The sequence below is a fragment of the Sminthopsis crassicaudata genome, chromosome 5, assembly GCF_048593235.1.
Source record: "Sminthopsis crassicaudata isolate SCR6 chromosome 5, ASM4859323v1, whole genome shotgun sequence".
In the NCBI taxonomy this organism is placed as follows: Eukaryota; Metazoa; Chordata; class Mammalia; order Dasyuromorphia; family Dasyuridae; genus Sminthopsis; species Sminthopsis crassicaudata.
In genome coordinates this window covers 27,237,779-27,256,189 of record NC_133621.1, presented here as the reverse complement: position 1 = coordinate 27,256,189, position 18,411 = coordinate 27,237,779, and the positions used below count along the sequence as shown (strand labels likewise).

Genomic DNA, 18,411 nt, shown 5'->3' with positions numbered 1-18,411 from the left:
TTACATTATATTGTAATTAATGTTTTTAATGAGTCAGTTTTGTTTTTTATTTTAGTGTTTCAAGTGTTGACTTTTTTTTTCTTGCTTTGAGACTGAGTTCTCCCTGGTTTGCCCAGGCTGGAAATAGAATGGCTGAATTGGGGCGTTGCTCAATTGATCCAGCAGCCTCAGTCTCCCCAAGAGCAAGGACCTCGCTAGAGCACTGTTTTAAGAAAAGTAAGGAAGCATTAGTACATTAGAAATAAGAAAATTTCCATCAGCAATCATGAAAATGAAACTTTATGCCACTAGAGAAAGGTGGAGGTAGAAGGGAACAAGCACTTATTAGTCACCTAGAATATGCATCTTACAATTATCTCATTTTGCTTCTTTTAACTGCCCATGCTATTATTATCCCCATTTTAAAGATGAGGAAACTGAGGCAGACAAAGTCACCAAACTCACCCAGCTAGTTAAGTATTTGAGGTCAAATTTGAACTCGGGTCTTAAGCTCTGTGTGCTACTCCACAATCCAGCTGCCCCAGAATACATTTCAGTTATTTGGGAAACTTTTTTAATTCCTGGAGATACCAACTAACAGATTACTTTATCCAGTTATATAACAAATATAAACCCTGATCTGTCCAAAGGCAGCACATGTAGAACCAGAATGAGATCCCAGTGATAGGAGCATCCAAGACTTTTGTGGGGGTGGGGGAAGGCAGGAGAAGACAGTGACTGAAGAGTTTTCTTCCATCTGCTGACTTCCTTGTTGATGCAAGTTGCATCGAATCCCCTCCTTGGGCCAGAAACCTTTGCCATCCCTCCCTCCCAGCCACACGGTCCAGTTAGCTTGTCTGTAGCTTGTTTTGTATAGTTCTCTCTTGTTTGTATGTTCTCTCCTGGACCTTGAGCCCCCAAGAGAAGGACTTTTGGTTTTCCTCACATCCCCAGTGCACAGCACAGTGTCTGGCATGTGATAGGGACTTAACCAATATTTATTGACTATCAATCATTATGCTTAAAGTCCTATAGAAAATGGGGCAATAAAGTGTGTAAAATGAGATCTTCAAGATACATGGCTCCCCTTTGCTTCATCCTCATTCGCTGGATGCAAATTTTCTGCCCATGGTATTAACAATTCCAAGAAAAAAAAAAAAACAAACATTTTTTTGATGTTCTTTTTCTAATCTTAATAAGTAATAATAATTTTCTGTTGTTTCTTTTTAGCTGATCCCTTAGTGGGAAGCATCGCCACTCAGTACATGACCAACAGAGCAGAACACGACAGAATGGCCAGGCAGTGGACCAAGAGATATGCGACATAAATTGGGTTTTCACCAAATTTACATTATTTGTCTGTGATGGAAAGAGCTGCTTATGATTTTGAAGGGGTGGGCGGGGGGGTGGGAGCTGATAAAAGAGTAGGGTATTTCTATAACAGATTTTATTCAGTCTTTTATTTCCTAAGATTTTGTTGTTGTAACTTAAGGTATCTTGCTACAGTAGACAGTTAGAATTGGTAATAGCATCTTTTGAGACTGTCATTAGTTCTGCAATATTAGCTCAGATATAGTACAAAAAAGAACGTACACATAGATATTTGGGTTCTGTTGCTTGCAATATGTAAAAGATGAAAAACAGCTTAATTTTGTACAGGTACATATGGCATTTATGTAAAGTCCTTCCAAGATTACCCTTTTTTTTCTTCTTTTCTTCTTCCCTTTTTTTTTTTTTTTTTTTTTTTTTGTAAAAAGATGTTGGTTCCCCCCCACCCCCACCCCCATGAGAGGGAACATTGATATTTAACAATTGCTTTTTAGAGACTGTCATCTCATGATATATAATATGGACAAGTGGATCTATGGCACCATATAGGAAATGAGTAGTTAATGTATTTTATTTTATATGCCAATCTACTTTAGTGTGAAAAAGATTAGAGGTTTTAATCAGGACTTACAGAAACCTGTAGTGAAATACCTTAAGCTGTTTAACTGTAAGGCGTGGAATAGGAGTCATTCAGTGGATTGGTTATATGTTGTGGGCTACTTCAGTCTGCCTTTGTTACTGTGCTAATAAAAAGCTATTAAAAACAAGGCTACAGCCCTTTCTTTACGCTTGGTGGAGGTTTTAAGGTCCCATGAGCCTTTCTAATCATAAGCTGAAATGCTTAAAGAAGTAATGTTGCCTTTGTCAGTTAAACTGATAGCAGGACAGGATTTGCAATAGAGGCTGCTTCTTTTTTTTTTTTTTTTTTTTTTGCTGAGGCAATTGGGGTTAAGTGACTTGCCCAGGGTCACACAGCTAGGAAGTGTTAAGTGTCTGAGACCAGATTTGAACTCGGGTCCTCCTGAATTCAGGGCTGGTGCTCTATCCACTGCGCCCCCTAGCTGCCCCAAGACTTCATTAATAAAAGTGATCATCTGGGCCAGCTTTTCCCCACTGCAGATGTAACTCTTCCATGTTCTGCTGCTTAGCGGTTCCGAGTTCTACAAGATTGACTGATTAGCTTCCAAAATTAACTTTGCCACTGGAATGCTAACGTGAATTGTCGTTTAGCCTTCAAATCCTAAAGGAATCTTTGTTGTTGATGGTCTCCCCTCATTTTATGTGCAAAATATAGTTTGATGAAAGAATTGAAAATCTTTATTACATTTTACTCAATGAAATCTACTTCACTCACAGTCAATTTCCCTACAAATCCCCAAATTGAGAAGTCTCATCACCCATTCAGGAATGCTAACAGGAACAGGAAGGCTAAAAGGCAGTTCATGGATGAACTATAAAAGAGCAAGAAGGTAGTCCCAGGATAAAAGCAATCTTGATTCTCCATTTTTAAAAGTATAAATCACTAGTTATCAATACAAGTAGAATGGAATAAGATAAACATTCTATCAGCAATGTAGCTGGGAGAGATACTTACTGTTGTTTCCTCTAATGATAAAGCCACAAGGAAGACCTAGATCAGGAACATCAGAAGCCCCTGAAAAGCTATTGGGTGGGTGGATGGGCAACCCACACGTAAAATAATATCAGAACACTCTGTCCCTTATGGCCCCTAAGCCCAGCAACTGCTCAAGCATCTTATCCAAACTTTCCCTAATAGCAAAGCGGCTAAAAGGAAGGTTTTGTCATTACCCACTGCTGCCAATGATTGGTAAGATCAAGACTGACTGTGATTGTGACGATAGAGATGTCTTCAAACAAAACCTTAAGGAGCTCATAAAGCTACATGGGGCAGAGCCAGAGCCTACTACACCACTATTTAAGATTAGAAAAATTCAAAAGGTTCAGTTTTTTGAATCAGAGCATTAAGGCACTTTCTTTCTCTAATGATCCACTTTTAGCCCTTGGGTTCATTGTGTTACTGTAGTATTAGGAAGTGTTTTCAGTGAGAATAAGGGGACAGGTATATCAGTCACCTTAAGGCACCTTTATTTAAGTGAAAGGGGAAAATCCAAAGTCTACATGGCTGCATTTGTGCCATCCACATTTTATTTTCACAGTCTTAACACAAGTGCACTATCAATCATTTTAAAAAACACTGCTTTGAAATGAATAGGTGAATTATATTTACAACATAATATGATGATTTCATATTAGAACGGCAGGCAGTCAGTCTCTCTTCCCCCATCCCCCCAACCCACTTTATAAACTATAACTAACTTTAAGGATCTAAAGTGCTTTTAGAAACCTGGTTGGACCTGTTTGCTAAGGGGAAAGGTGGATGTTCTAGGCAATAGCTTATTATTTTAAATCCATTCACTCTTCACAAAAGTCTAGAATGAGACCAGTTGTTTTCTCAGATGCCATTTTACTGTGACAACATCTAATTCTCAGAAGTGGCATTCGATTTGTTCTTCCTTCCGGGCAGGGGGAAAGTTGATTTGCTCTGAGGCTGAGTGAGCTTACTGGCTAAGAGTATGAATGGTTCAATCAAAGTTTTCCGATCAGTCACGGTCACCTCCCACAGCCTCATTCTCTCGCTCTTTGCCCATTGCTGGGCCATGTCAGCTTCCACTTTCCTTTGCTCGGATAAATCAGATTTATTTCCCAAGACAACAATTACTACCTGAAAGGAAAAAAAAGTTAAAGATACTTAAAATTTGTGTCATGATAAATGACCAGCGCAAAACTGGAGTCTGGTCAGGCAAGCAACAATATGCATTTATCATCAAGTGCCTAGGAACACAGAAACACGGATTCCCGGGCTCCTTCTGCCTTCCTGTGGTCAAAAATCTACTCTTGGCAAGGCTGTCACCTCATCTTTCTGCAGGTGCAGTTTGAGATGGATTTAAATACATGGTCACAGTGAACTATTGATGAGATGGAGTCCAAATATTAATTTTATTTTGGCTAATATTTGGAGAATGAAAATGATGAATTCAAAACAAAAGGAATAAAGTTTGCCAGCTCAATAGGCCACTGAGATATATCCCAAACCTTTGCTTTAACCCCCTCCCAAAAAGGCACTTCTTTCCTTCCCTAGTATATAGGGAGCTTATACAGAGAAACAGCAAAAGAGATGGTGACCATGAGAAAAAAAATTTTTAATATTCAAATTTTTATGTATTTAAATATTTCAAAACTAAAAAATTTTTTTTTTTAAATACAATTTGCCATTGTTAGGTATACCTTAAAATGGAGTTCACTGTAATTCCCCAAACACCACTCACTTTAGGCCACAACTTCACACTTCTCCTTGGTTATTTTTAATAGTCAGAGCATGCTTCAGAAAAAGCAAAAACAACCAAAGGATCCACATAATTCCGGAAAAGATGGAACCAGAAGAATGGACTCTCTTTCTAGAGTAGGTGATTTCATTTCACATTAAATGCTCATCCTTCCCCTATTTCTGCTTTCTCAGGATGTAGTTTTCCGGGGAATGGAGGACGACCCTTCCACAACTCTTTTCTCCTCCATTCCCAAACCCTGCCACACACAGCTTTGAACGATGCTGCGTCGGGCTTCTAGTTAGGCAATGTTCTTGTCTTCTTAGCTGGACGTGGAGAATGCACGTGCCAAGTTAAGTTACAATAGGGATTCTTTCACTGAGGAATTGGTCCAGACCACGACTTTGTAAGTTTTGTCCACCAACAACCCCTTTTTGCCTGAGAAATTTTTTCCAACTTGAGTATATAGGGATATAAAGCAGGTACACAAATCAAACATTTACCGATGATGATAAATCATAAATTTACTTTAAACTCTTTGGTCTATATAATTTTAACCATTTGTTAAGGATGAGAGCAGAGGGTTTTGCATGCTAATGAGATGGATGTGCTTATTTTTACACAAAGAATGAAAGCGTGGCAGAGTATTTGACACCTTTTACTGTTGCCAAATTGTTCATGACCTCCACATTCAGTTACACAACCCCATGGAGTCTAGACCCACAGTTCAAGAAGCTTTGGCCTAGATGGCCTCTGAGATGAGTGATAGTTATTCTCATGGAAACAATAAACAGCTCCTAAGCATGGAACAGATCTGACACCTTAAAAAGAGTTAAAAGTAGCTTATCATTTCATTTGTGTTTATATGGAACAAAAGAGAAAATAAAAATTCTGATCTTTCAAAAATGAAGGCAGAAAATCCGGCTAGCCAGTAAGTGCTGAAGCTAAGCAGCTTGTACCAGCTTTTATAATTGAACAGGAAAAATATTTTTATTTTTGCGACAAGATCACAAATATCTTTTAAAGTCCAATTTTGGACTCTAAACTAAAACTCTTAAGATTTGGATGGAAAACATTCCACATTTCAAACGGGGCAGCTTACCTCTTTTTTGTCTCTGAATTTATCTATGTCCTTCTTAAGAATCTCCACCCTCCGAAAGGATTCAATGTCATTCATAGCATAGACCAGCACAAACCCATCAGCAAAAGAGAAGTAGTGCTTGGGCAGCTCATCGCCTTCCTGCAGACCCCGCGTGTCGTAGAGGCGCAGCTGCTCCTTCACCCCGCGATCAGTTTCCACCGAGGCCACGTATACATCTTCCACCGTCTCACTGTCTTCCTTACCTGTTGTTGGAGGGAAAACGCACACGGTGAACTGTCTGCTCTCCTGTCATTATTGGTGCAATGTCCTCCCAACTGTGGGCTAGAGGGGACTCAAAGCTAAGAATGCAAATCCTACCGGCTGCTGTCACCAGCCCCCGGACAAGTTTGCCTGAAAAGCAGAGGGTTGCAAGGGCACAAAGGTTCAGACCTCAGAGATTCCTGGGACCCGTCCCTGCGCTATGGAAGACTGCTGTCTGGGCCGCACAGAGTGTGCGCCCACACTGATGATCTCATGAGTCCTTCTGATGCTGAAGAGCGCACAAGCCCTCCGGAAATGTTTCCCTTCCAGCACTGAGAGAAGCAGAGCCCTCACACATATGCATGCACGCATGTGTTAATGATACAAAGAACTAAACTAGAATAAAACCAAATCCTTAAAGTTAAAGAAAGGAAATTGTAGCCACAGAAAGCAGAAGGGGATGGAAGAACAGGTCCCCTTCCCTGAATCCTGCTCTCCTATTGGCCACCACCTGCCTCCCATTGGTCTCTCTCTTCTGCCCGGCAATAACAAGGAACTCCAAACACCCAGTGACTCCCCATTACTGCTGCTGCTTCTCTCCAAGGCCATGCCCCCCATCTGACCCCTTCAGTCCTCGGCTGACATTTTCCAAGGTCAGTGCCAGGCCCTTGTACACACTGTTGCTGGGCAGCCTCGCAGGTAGGGTTTGCTATACAGATGGGTACCGCATCTAAGCATGTCCCAAGCCAAACTCATCTCCTGCCCCCCCCTCCAAGCGAGCCAAACTCATCTCCTGCCCCTCTCTTTGAGCGAGCCAAAGTGATCACCTATCCCCCTCTCCGAGACAGCCAAACTCATCATCTGCCCCCTTCTCCAAGAGAGCCAAACTCATCCCTGTCGCCCTCTCCAAGCTTGCTCTTCTCACAAAGGTCCCCATTTCCATCTGTCCAGGGTCTGGGTCCATTACCTCCAGGCTCACCTGGAATCTCTCTGCTTAACTGCACACAGGCCAGTCAATGGCCAATCTCTTGGAGCCCTGTGCCCAAACTGGCCCCACCCTCCCTCCTCCTGCCTGCCCCCATCCACCCTCACAATCTCTCATCTCTACTTCCTCTTTCCATTCACCTCAGAGCCCCTCTCAAGTTCCACCATCTGCATAGTCATTGCTGCTCCCTCCCTAGTGCCTTCCCCCCAGATCACTTTGTATAGATTTTTATGTTTTATATTTATGTGTATACTTCTTATCTCCCCCAGGACAACGCAAATACCCTTAATCACTGTATCTTTGATAGCTGGCATAGAAGGTGGCTTACAAGTTATTTTTTCTTCTTTCTGGGATACATCTCTGATCTCAGGCTCAAATCCTCTTAACTAATGAGCCTTCTTCACTGATCCCAATGTACTTACTTCCCTTTCCCAAATTATATGCTCTCAATCAGAGTTCCTTAAACTTTCCATCACGAAACCTTTTTTTGCCTGAGAAATTGTTACGTGAACCAGGCATACAAAATACACAAATCAAACACTGACCTCTAAACAATGTCTGCCATCTGTATACACTGTTTACCAGTAGCGTTAAATAGTGCCTAAATAGGGTGTCTGGTAGGCCCTGTTATGACTCTTTTCTCTCAAAGATTTCAAGCCTTTGTGGCACAACTTCTATTTTTTAATCCCAAATAACATGTTTTATGAAGGATTCCCAACTACCTCAAGTAGTTCCCAGGTCACGTTTAAAAAAAAAAAAAATTGCTGAAAGGAAACCAGCCTTACCAATAATGTGATTCCCATAAAGAAGCTGCTCCAAAATCGCAGTTTTCCCCACAGATACTCCTCCACAAACCACGACCTTACAGCCTTTTCCCATCTTGTCTGACAAATTCTGCACAAAAATGCATTTGCTTTAATTAAAAAACATGATAGGTACTTTAGAAAGAATAATAGTTAACATGTTATCTTATTGAAGCTAAATTTAATAATGTTCAGAATATATAGAAATGGTTGCCACACTTAATCTGAAAAATTCCTGTTACAGTCAGATTATGCTGAAGATAGAAAATAGAGCTTATTTACTCACCCAAAATCCTTGGAAAAGTTTTCCAAAGGGAATAAAAATCATAACTAAAAATTTGAAGAACATTTTGGCACCAAAGACTTAATAACTGGTACTAGTTAACCCTCAGCTAGGCCACATAAACATGGGTCTAAAAAACTGCTGTGGCTAAACTTCAAAGGAAGTGGCCGGGGAGGGTAATGGGTAAAACTCTTAGAAAGGAGAAGGGGGTGGGGGGTTGGAGGTTTCCTTCTCTACGAGTTCTTCTCATTGTTTATAAGGTTGGGGGGAAATGTAGCAATCTCCACATTTCTTTTTGACACTGCCCACTCCAAATTCTCTTCCTCAGAGAAGTGTAGAAGGCAACAACAAAGCCCCTAGCTACCCCTTAGCGCGACTAAAATCCCACCTTCTGCAAGAAGCCTTTCCTGATGCCCTTCGATTAAAAGCTGGTGCCTTCCCTCTGCTGATTTTCTCCAAGCTATCCCACATACATTGTCTCTCCAGCTGTTTTGTGGCTGTCTTCCCCGTGAGACTTTTGCCTTCCCCTGTATCCCCAGCACTTAGCACAGTGACTGAACCAGCAGAGGCTTCACTGACTCCTGGCCTGCTAACAAAAACACTGGAAGAGCACAGATAAATATTACAAGGAGCAAAGCTCCCTAAAGTGCCTATCATTTACATACAGAAGTGCTAACATGCCTTTTTCTGCCAGCACCAGCTGTTAGAACATTAGGGTGGCTTTCCATGTAATTTTCTTGACGTTTTCCATATAGGTTAAAGCTCAGTGCTAAGGTTAGGAGCTGACTGATGTTCGGGTGAGCCATATTTCCCAATCATCTAGCTTATCAGTGAGGTGGCAATATGGGAGAAATGGTAAGAAAGTGTAGATTGATGAATACAAATCAACAGACAAAAAAAAAAAAAAAATGCAAGCCAAAATGTCACATATCGTTATTTTAATCAAGGTTTTCCACTGTGCTGCTTGAATTTAATAGGCATTACCAATTAGAAACTCAGGGAAAAGAATGATGTGGCCACCCATAAATAGTAAAGTCCTTACTGTTGTCCTTCCTTCTATTAGAGTATGACATCAGTGAGGTGATACAAGACATACAAGTAAATGAATTTAAGAGAGTGGGCTCTGAAAAGTCACCAGCCCTTAAGAGATTTTACCATCTAAATTTCCTGTTATTTCTTCTCTCCCAGTGTGTATATCTTTTGACTAAATTTCATCCCCATGAGCATACATAAGTACTACTAACCCTTCCTCCTTCGCATTCTTAGAATTAAGAGGAAACAAAACAAACAAACAAAAAAAACCCAACCTAACTGCTAAATACTAGTCTCTTAGAAGCTGGGAAATGACCAATGTGAAATATCCATAGAAGGCTGTTTCTCCCTGATACAAAAACAGAGTCAGTTTAACAATTCAGCTGTTAAAAAGAAAACAGCCAATTTGGAGAAAACACTTTTTTAAACTTTCGTTTTGTACACAGGTCCATGATTTTAAACATTCAAATTTCTAAAAAGCTTTAACAAGCTTGGCAATTCTAAAAAAAAAAAAAAAAAAAAAGGCCCAAAGTACATCACTGATAAAATTTAATCCATTAACAGTAAAAAAAAATGGGGGCCGCTAGGTGGCGCAGTGGATAGAGCACCAGCCTTGAAAGGACCCAAGTTCAAATCTGGTCTCAGACACTTAACGCGTCCTAGCTGTGTGACCCTGGGCAAGTCACTTAACCCCAGCCTCAAAAAAAAAAAAAAAAAAAAAAAAAAAAAAAGAATTCCCTTAATAGAAACAAACTAGTAATCAAATAAATCACATCTGCTAATCCCACCTTCATCTCTCCTAAAGTGAGCCATATCTAAGATAAAGGAAGCTGGAGGAAGGGGAAACAGCTAATGAATGTTACTTTCCACAAAAGATAGGTTTCTGGAGGTTTTTTATTTTATTAATCAATGATTCCATTTTGTTGGTGAAATCAATCTTTTTTTAATACTGGTAATTTGATTTTCCTCTTTTTTAAAAATAGTACTTTATTTTCTCCCAGTTACATGTAAAGACAATTTTTAACATTTCATTTAAAAAAAAAACTTTTTGAGTTCAGAAGAGATTTTTTAAAGTTAAAATTTTGTCAGTGAAATCATTTAAAGTGAAGTTTAGCTCCCTGTTAAATGAATTTCTTCCTTGGTTCTCTCTGTAAAAAGAAAGCTTTCAAAATATTAAATGTGACATAGAGGACACAAGTTTAAATTTTCCTGGACTAACTCATTAATTTGAAAAACACTTATCCAATTAAGTAACCCTAATATCTAAAACAGGGCCTGAATTCGGAAACGGAAGAAAATGCCAACGAGCAGCTCCAACATAACCATAAACCACGGGTACTTTACTCCACAGCAGAGGTGCCCAGGTTTTATGGATTCTTGTTTTAGACACAATTCCAATTCGTTTGGCTCTCTGGATTCCCAGACAACAGCAGATCCAGGAAAGCTGACAGAGGTTAAGAAATGACAGTTTACAAAGTGTGAAAACTGCTAAGCCTATAAAAAGCCAATTTCCACCCAAATGTATTTCAGTTGTTTTAAATGTTGGCATTTGAAAGAAATTAAGTTACTCAAGAGATGCTCAAAAGGAAAGGCCAGTGGTCCTCAGACTTTTTAAATAGGGGCCAGTTCACTGTCCCTCAGACTGTGGGAGGGCCGGACTATAGTAAAAACTACAGCTCACACTCTGCCCCTCAGCCCATTTGCCATCACCCGGCGGGCGCATAAACGTCCTCAGCGGGCCGCAGTTTGAGAGCCCCTGGGAAAGGCGATGACACAACTGGTTCATGACAACAGAGAAGAGGCCCCTGAGCCAAGAGCCTGGAGCTGGCTTTGAAGACTCCGGGGCTCATCAGGAGGGCCATCACTTAGCGTCTCCCCAGAGTGGAGACAGGACGCAGTGAGAGTTTCATCCCGACCCTCCCAGGCCCCAGCTCTTGGCCACTACAAAAAGGCTGTTAGCATGTGTTCCTGTGGGTCTTCTCTTTCCTGCAAGATTTTGGACAATAAGTATAGTGGGCTGTGGTTAGGTCAAAGGACGCCTGAGCGTGGCTGGGGCAGAATGACAAACTGCTTCCAAGTCTGGCTGTACCAATTCCAAGTTCTACTAACAGCACCAGTTTGCCTCTTGCGCTACATCCCTCTAGCATGTCTTTTTCCTTGTCATGTTGGTCAACACAATGGGTATAAGGTAAAAACCGCAGAGTTATTTGCATTTTTTAAAATACTGATTTATAACTGATGCTGAGTGAAATGAGCAGAACCAGGAGATCACTGTACACTTCAACAACGATACTGTATGAGGATGTATTCTGATGGGAGTGGAAATCTTCAACATAAAGAAGATCCAACTCACTTCCAGTTGATGATGATGGACAGAAATAACTATACCCACAGAAGGAACACTGGGAAGTGAATGTAAACTGTTAGCACTACTGTCTGTCTACCCAGGTTACTTATACCTTCGGAATCCAATACTTAATGTGCAACAAGAAAATGGGATTTACACACATATATTGTATCTGGGTTATACTGTAACACATGTAAAATGTATGGGATTGCCTGTCATGGGGGGAGGGAGTGGAGGGAGGGGGGGGATAATTTGGAAAAATGAATAAAAAAAATTTTATAAAAAAAATTTTAAAAAATACTAATTTATGGTATTTTGACAGCTCATACTTCTTCCTTTTATAACTGACCAATGAGGGAAAGACTCTCAAACATTCCCATCATTTCTTTATATATCTAAGGAATGAGATCTTTAGAGAAGTTAGCTGCACACTTTCTTCCCACTTTCTTTTAATTTTATCTTAGTTTTGTTCATGCAAACATTTTAAAATTTTATATCATAAAATTAAAATATATCAATGTCTTGGAATACTATGCCACAAGAACTGTAAATGAGAAAAGTAAAAAAAAGCAGAGCAAGGGACCAAGTAAGTTCTGCAAAGGCAACTTTCACCCGTTTAAGAACCCTGACAGCACAGTGCTTCTCCGTGACTGCGAGAGGGAGGGGCGGTGGGTTCAAGGCTCAAGAGGAGACAAGTGATTTTGGATATAGACTAGGATGGGTGGTCCCTCCCTGCACCTAGCTGCAGCAGTGACCCTTTTTTTAAAATTAGGGATGGGAAGGAGAGAAAAGTTGGATTTTAAAACAGAGCAAAGGCAAATTTCCTCATCGGGAGTGCCATAGGAGTCAAGCTTGGCAGAACTGGATTAAAAGGTAATTGGGGCATGTTCAGCAAAATAAAAACGTAACAGTTAACTGTAGTTTCCCCACCAATATGCAGCTTGCAGGTGTTTCCCTAGCCCGGCCCCCACCCCCTGTCGTTACCGTTTAGATGCTGTGCAATGGTTACTAATTTGGGGCTAGTGAAAAAGCGGCGTAAATAATAGCACTTTATAGAAAGTAGAGACTCCAGAGCGAGCGTCACTTCTGGGGCCCCCGGAGAAGGAACTCTCCGGGCGGGAAGGTGTGTGCCTAGCCGGCCCCATGTACAGAATGAAAGGCCGGGAGGAGGCGCGGGAGTCTCCCGGAGAGGAGTGCCACTGGCCGGGCCGCCCGGGGTCCCGTCCTAGGGCCCGCTGCGCTGCGCTTCCGACAAGGACTGGCCGCACCTGCCGCGCCCGGCCCGGCGGAACCCCGTCTGGGGACGCTGGGCCCATCTGACGACGCCTGGGAGAACGGTTCTAGGGGACGAGCAGTCCCGGGGACCCCCGGCCTCGGCGCCCGAGGGCAGGACGCTGGGCGGGGCGCCAGCGGGATCCGAACCGCGAGCCCCGGCTCCAAACGCAGGATAGTCGGGCCCTGGCTCTCCTCCCTCCCTCCCCGAGGGGCCGAGGGGCAGTGACTCCCCCCCCCCCCCGCCCCGGCAGAGGGCCCGTCTGCCCTCGAGGCTAAAGCTAACGGTGTCGCCCGCGGCCCCATTTCGGACAGGGAAAGTGAGCTCCAGACCAAGCTCGGCGCGGCCTCAGCCATTGGGGCTACCTGGGGTCGAGAGGAGCCGAAGAGCTCAGTGGGTCAGGGCTCAGAGCCGGGCTCGAACCCAGGCCCGCGCGGTTGGCACTTGGAGGCCGGGGAATCCCCGCACTCCCGCATCCGGTTCAGAGGAGTGGGTTTCCTAGGCAACGGAGAACGCCTAGCTCCTAGCTCCCCGCCAGGAGGAGGGGTGTGAGAGGAGAGCCCGGCGAGGGGGGGCGGGGCAGGCAGAGCTGTCACGAGCTCCACGGGGGCGTGGGTGGGAGAAGAGGGTCTAAGGGACGGTGGCCGTCAGGCTCAAGATTCAGTCAGGGCTCCCCTTCCCCTCCCCCCCTCGGTCCTTCCGAGGTTAGGATGGGGGACACCTGACGGGGCGAGGCAGAAAAAGCGCTGCTCGACGCCTTCCCCCACAATGGAGAAGCGTCCTCTTCCCTTCCCGTCCACAAGCCCAGGGAAGCAAGCTCGGCGCCCCGCGGCTCCCCTCGTTACCTGCCGAGAGAGGGGCCAAGCTGCCAGGGGAGCCGCGCACGCGCCCTCGCGCCCTCTCGCAAGGGCAATCCGTGCTCTCCTGCCCCTCTCCCGCCCCAGCGGGATCCGTAGTTTAGGCTCCCGGCGATCCCGCGGGAGAGGCACCGAGCGTTCTCCAGCCCGAGGGGAAACCAGAGAGCATGAGCAGCGCGTCTATGGCAGGCAGTGCCATCCCTTGCTCCTCCCCTTTGGAGAGGCCGCGCCCTCCGTCCCGCCCCCTCCGAGGCCGCCGCGGTACCGGGCGGAAGGACTACAATTCCCATGAGGCTGTGCGGTAGCCGAGTGCCTGAGCCGGAAAGAGGATTCTGTGGGAGAGGAAAGGCCCATAAAGGATTGTGGGAAAGCGGACTCTTTCTTTCCGGTTGGTGGCAGCCATCAGGCAGGTAGGGAACCCCTGTCTCGTTCGAGCCATCCGCCCGTAATCCACCTTTTGCTTTGGCCATCCGAGCGCGGGTCCCATGCGCCCAGGGGCCTCGGCGTGTGTGCCGTGCGATGCGGCCTTGGCTGGGGCCCGGGGCAGCGGGAGCGGGGATAGGAGGGAGGCTGGGCCGGCGCGGGGGAGCTGACGCCGCCGGGCAGCCGACTCTGGGGGGGGCGGCCCCCGAACCGGTGCCGAGGCCCGGCGTGGGCCCGAGCCGGTGGCCGGGCGCGTTTCTTAAGCGAGTGCGCTCTCTTCCAGGCTAAGCAGGAGCCAGCATGGGGGCCTACAAATACATCCAGGAGCTCTGGAGGAAGAAGCAGTCGGACGTGATGCGGTTCCTGCTGCGCGTGCGCTGCTGGCAGTACCGCCAACTGTCCGCTCTGCACCGCGCCCCGCGGCCCACGAGACCCGACAAGGCGCGGCGGCTGGGCTACAAGGCCAAGCAGGGTGAGCACCGGGGCGGGGTCGCGCCTCACCTGGCCTTGCCTTTGCACGAACGTCGCGTAGCCGGGGAGCACGGAGCTTTTGAGCTTGGAGCCCAGGGAGTCCATGCATGGGGGAGGGGGGCCGAACTTACTTGGTTACATTTAATTTCCTTTGTAGTCTTAGTCGGGCGCGTTTGAGGCTGGAAGCACCAGAACTGACGCGATGTCATAATAGAGGCGCGGGTTCAGGCCCTGGGCTCCCAAGACGCGCCGGAGATCGGGGGGGTCGGGGGGCTCGCGGCTCGCCGGACTTGGTGCCTGTGGCAGACCGAGAAACTGGTTCTTCTAGGCTATGTCATCTACCGGATCCGAGTTCGCCGCGGAGGGCGAAAGCGTCCGGTTCCCAAGGGCGCGACCTACGGGAAACCTGTGCATCATGGTGTCAACCAGCTCAAGTTCGCCAGGAGCCTGCAGTCCGTGGCAGAGGTGAGATGGAGCGCCTGTCTTTTTAAACCGTGGCTCTCAGAGATGGAAGCCTGGGCCTGCCCCCGAGCCGTGAGCTCTAGGGATAACTAAACGTGTTTCCAGTCACCTCTGACTTAGCATTTTTGCCTGGTGGAAACGTAGGCAATAAAAATGCCCTGAGAAGAGATTCCTTGGCTCACCAGACGAGGGGTGTAATACGTCACAACAATTGAGAAGCCCTTAGGTTTTTCTGATTTAAAAAACGTGGCCAGTGTCCCCTAGTGAGTATAAATTTTATCTCGTATGCAGCCTGAGCTTGAGAGCAAGAAGCAACCACGGCAGAGTAATTTTCTAATACACAGCACTTAAAGCTGTCACTTTGAGGGATGGGCTCATTAAATGTGTTCTTTGAGAATTGACTAGAACTTTGCAAACACAAAACTAATCCAGAAATCTCAAGAAAGTACTTTGATGGTGCTTGGCGAAAGCTGTAATGGCCCAAAGAACTTAATTAGGACCGCACCATCCGAGGGTGAACTCCTTGAGGGCAGGGACTTTTTCAAGTCTCCAGCTTGTAGCCCGGTTCCTTGCAGTTAGCAACTATTTGTTGATTACAGTTAGATTATAATCCCTCCAAACTGTTTTGTTTTAGATTGGCAGGAGTTGGCTTTTGCTGTAGATCTCCGAGTTTTGTTTTATTTAGGGATTGTAAAGTTAGAAGAGCGTCGGTTTTTTGTTCCCCTGTTAGTATAACATTATCACCCTTACCAGACACTAGTTTTTCCCATGGATCTGGTTGCATGGGTTAACTCATTTGAACCAAGCTTTGTGCGCAGCCCCACCCTCAAGGAAAATAACCTTTGATTTTGGAAGAAAAGCCAGAATAACGCGCCCTTTCCCCAAGCTAGGGCGTGTTGGTTTAATTTCCCCCCCGAAGACTGGAGTGGGAAGGCTGCTGGCCAGAAAATTAGATTTACGGGACCAGTATCTCCAGCCTAGTTGAGGAAAGTTGAAACCAATTCATCAGTAAGTTAAGCTCATCAGTAGATCAGACTTAGGCTTTAGATAAGTTTCATTGGTACTCTACACCGTCCTAGAGGCATTTTGTGACTTGAAGCCAGGTTTTCTAACCATTTGGGGACCTAGAGACGGGGAGGGGTTGCACTCTGGGCCTGGAGTCAGGAAGATCAGCGGTCAAATCCTGTGTGGGACCCTGGGCGTTTTCCATGCCTCAGTTTGGGAATCATAATAGCGCCAGATTCTCATGATTGTTTGGGAGGCTCAAAAAGATGTGACATATCTAGGGAAGCACACTGGATGATATGCTCATTCTCCTTCCTTAAGGCTTAGTGTCATTTTCACTGTGGTCACAAATTTGGAAGTGAAAGAACACTGGAGATGAGTCCAGTGACCCAGAACTCAGCAAGCAACAGGTCTTTAAGCTTTGTTATACTGGGAGAAAGGGTGACCATGCCCAGGTGTGCACTGGATCTAATCTGAGATGGCTTCAGGGGCAACTCAAAGCTAGTGGTCCTGGAAAGGCCTAGTCTTAAGGAGACAAAGCCAGGGCACAGATGGGCTCTTAAGTTAGATTAGTCCCTAGAGTCACTCTTTCTAGTGATCCTATAACATCTTTTTTCTGCTAGGGGGATGGAGGAGAGGGTTATTTCAAATAGTTTGGGTATCAAAATACACATGTGAAAGGAATTCTGTGATGTTTAACAAATGCATCACCTCCTGAGCCTTATTCTGGTTACTTTAGTTCATATGGCTAAGCAGTAACTGCTACCAAGCACTATGCTAGGACAATCAGGGACGCTCTTCAAGGACCTTCTATTTTTCTGCTTATGTGAACTTAATATGCCAATATTGCATGAATAGTCTGTTGTGGTCTGTCTGTGCCTGCTGGTGGCTTTTTTTTTTTTTTTTTTTTAACAGGCATTAGAATATACTGTTACAATACTGTGGGTTATTTTTGTAAACATCTCCAGGAAAAACACAGGAATTGGAATTTTAACATCTACTTCTATTTTAGGAGCGTGCTGGCCGCCACTGTGGAGCCCTGAGAGTCTTGAACTCCTACTGGGTGGGTGAAGACTCAACCTACAAATTCTTTGAAGTTATTCTTATCGACCCATTCCACAAAGCTATCAGACGAAACCCCGATACTCAATGGATCACCAAGCCAGTGCACAAACACAGAGAGATGCGTGGGCTCACCTCAGCTGGCAGGAAGAGCAGGGGTCTTGGAAAGGGTCACAAATTCCATCATACCATTGGAGGATCTCGTCGTGCTGCTTGGAGAAGGCGCAACACTCTCCAGCTACACCGATACCGCTAATTGGTGTGCATTAATTTGTAAACTTAAATGTTTAATAAACAAAATTCAGGAAATGTGTGTTGTCTGCAGTTTCTAAAATACAGGTTTTAGATATTGACAGATAATAAGGGTTAACACAATATAATTGTGAAAAACTTAGGGCCAAATAAATCTTTAAAGAACTATTAATACTCAAATTTTATTTTTTATAGATTTAACTGATAGATGCATGTGCAAACTCTGCTTGTTGATGAGGCAACCATACTCCCATGCTAATTTAATTTATACTTTTAAATGGAAACTAAGTTTGTAACATGGGATCCCATCAAAGAGTAAAGTCAAAACATCAGAAATTTAGTATTGGAGGGAATAAATTTCTCTTCTAATTTTCATTGAATAATTTTTTTCCCCAGTAGAATAGATCTCAGAATTGGTATGGGAAGTTACATTTTTGCAACTATAGGAAAAGAGCTTGGAGTAAAAGGTCTGGCTGGGTTCAAGTGCTCAGAAGGTATTAAAGGCTTGGCTGGGAGAAGGCTATGCTGAAATGACAAAGTCCAAGAATATTTAGGGCCAGGCTGTCAGGGTGCTGTCTAAATTGTAGTTTGTAGTAATTTTTTTTTTTTTTTTTTTTTTTGCTGAGGCAATTGGGGTCAAGTGACTTGCCCAGGGTCATGCAGCTAGGAATACAGTTAACTTTTAAATAAGTGCAGTTATTTGTGAAAGCATTTTAAATAGGTAAGTGGTCACATGTTCTGTAGGGGTATTGCAAACCCCTAGAATGACTTAACTATGGGCTTCCATAGAATTAACTTCTTTCTTGGGTATTACACAAGTTTTTGAAACATTTGATCAATATTTTCATTATATATTCTTTGAGGGGAAAGGATCCTGCAAAGACAATAAAGATTTAGTTCGAGTTTGCTTCTGGAATCTCAATTGTTTAAAAATGTTAGGTATTCAAGTCAAGTTTATTTGGAAGAGATGCCTGATGAAAATGTATTTTCTGCTGTTGGATTACTTGACCTAGGTGGTTGAAAGGGAGTGAAACAAATTGAGACAAGATGGGGAAAGTTTTATTTTGGCTGGAGATGGGAAAAGAATATTCCTATGTCGGGCAGGACCAAACATCTTTCATCCTCAGTCTTCTGGAATGGTGGCCACTCTTAAGATGAATAG

At 44.3% G+C, this 18,411-nt stretch overlaps 3 protein-coding genes across 11 annotated transcripts in view; 2 read left to right on the top strand and 1 right to left on the bottom strand.

Annotated features, from left to right (window-relative positions):
- Positions 1 to 2,075, top strand: part of UBE2E1 (ubiquitin conjugating enzyme E2 E1) — a 43,698-nt gene extending 41,623 nt beyond the window's left edge. For all 3 annotated transcript variants that reach the window (XM_074268804.1, XM_074268805.1, XM_074268806.1), the window contains one exon: positions 1,210 to 2,075. In XM_074268804.1, coding sequence (XP_074124905.1) covers positions 1,210 to 1,307 — 98 coding nt within the window. In that variant the 3' untranslated portion in view covers positions 1,308 to 2,075. The remainder of the gene's footprint in view (positions 1 to 1,209) is intronic.
- A 1,381-nt stretch (positions 2,076 to 3,456) lies between these two features.
- Positions 3,457 to 14,662, bottom strand: NKIRAS1 (NFKB inhibitor interacting Ras like 1). 7 transcript variants are annotated; one of them, XM_074268800.1, is made up of 5 exons: positions 13,563 to 13,844; positions 8,454 to 8,666; positions 7,765 to 7,873; positions 5,755 to 5,996; positions 3,457 to 4,051 (listed from the first exon to the last, which is right to left on the bottom strand). In XM_074268800.1, the coding sequence occupies exons 3-5, from the start codon at positions 7,856 to 7,858 to the stop codon at positions 3,809 to 3,811; spliced, it is 579 nt and encodes a 192-aa protein (XP_074124901.1). In that variant the 5' UTR covers positions 7,859 to 7,873; positions 8,454 to 8,666; positions 13,563 to 13,844; the 3' UTR covers positions 3,457 to 3,808. The 7 variants fall into 7 exon arrangements, with proteins under 7 accessions (XP_074124901.1, XP_074124896.1, XP_074124897.1 ...); XM_074268795.1 differs by lacking the exons at positions 8,454 to 8,666; positions 13,563 to 13,844 and adding an exon at positions 14,600 to 14,662; XM_074268796.1 differs by lacking the exons at positions 8,454 to 8,666; positions 13,563 to 13,844 and adding an exon at positions 14,499 to 14,627.
- Positions 13,735 to 17,306, top strand: RPL15 (ribosomal protein L15). The gene is made up of 4 exons (XM_074268803.1): positions 13,735 to 13,984; positions 14,281 to 14,469; positions 14,797 to 14,933; positions 16,948 to 17,306. Exons 2-4 carry the CDS (start codon positions 14,298 to 14,300, stop codon positions 17,251 to 17,253), a joined length of 615 nt encoding a protein of 204 aa, XP_074124904.1. The 5' UTR covers positions 13,735 to 13,984; positions 14,281 to 14,297; the 3' UTR covers positions 17,254 to 17,306.
- The last annotated feature ends 1,105 nt before the right edge of the window (positions 17,307 to 18,411 follow it).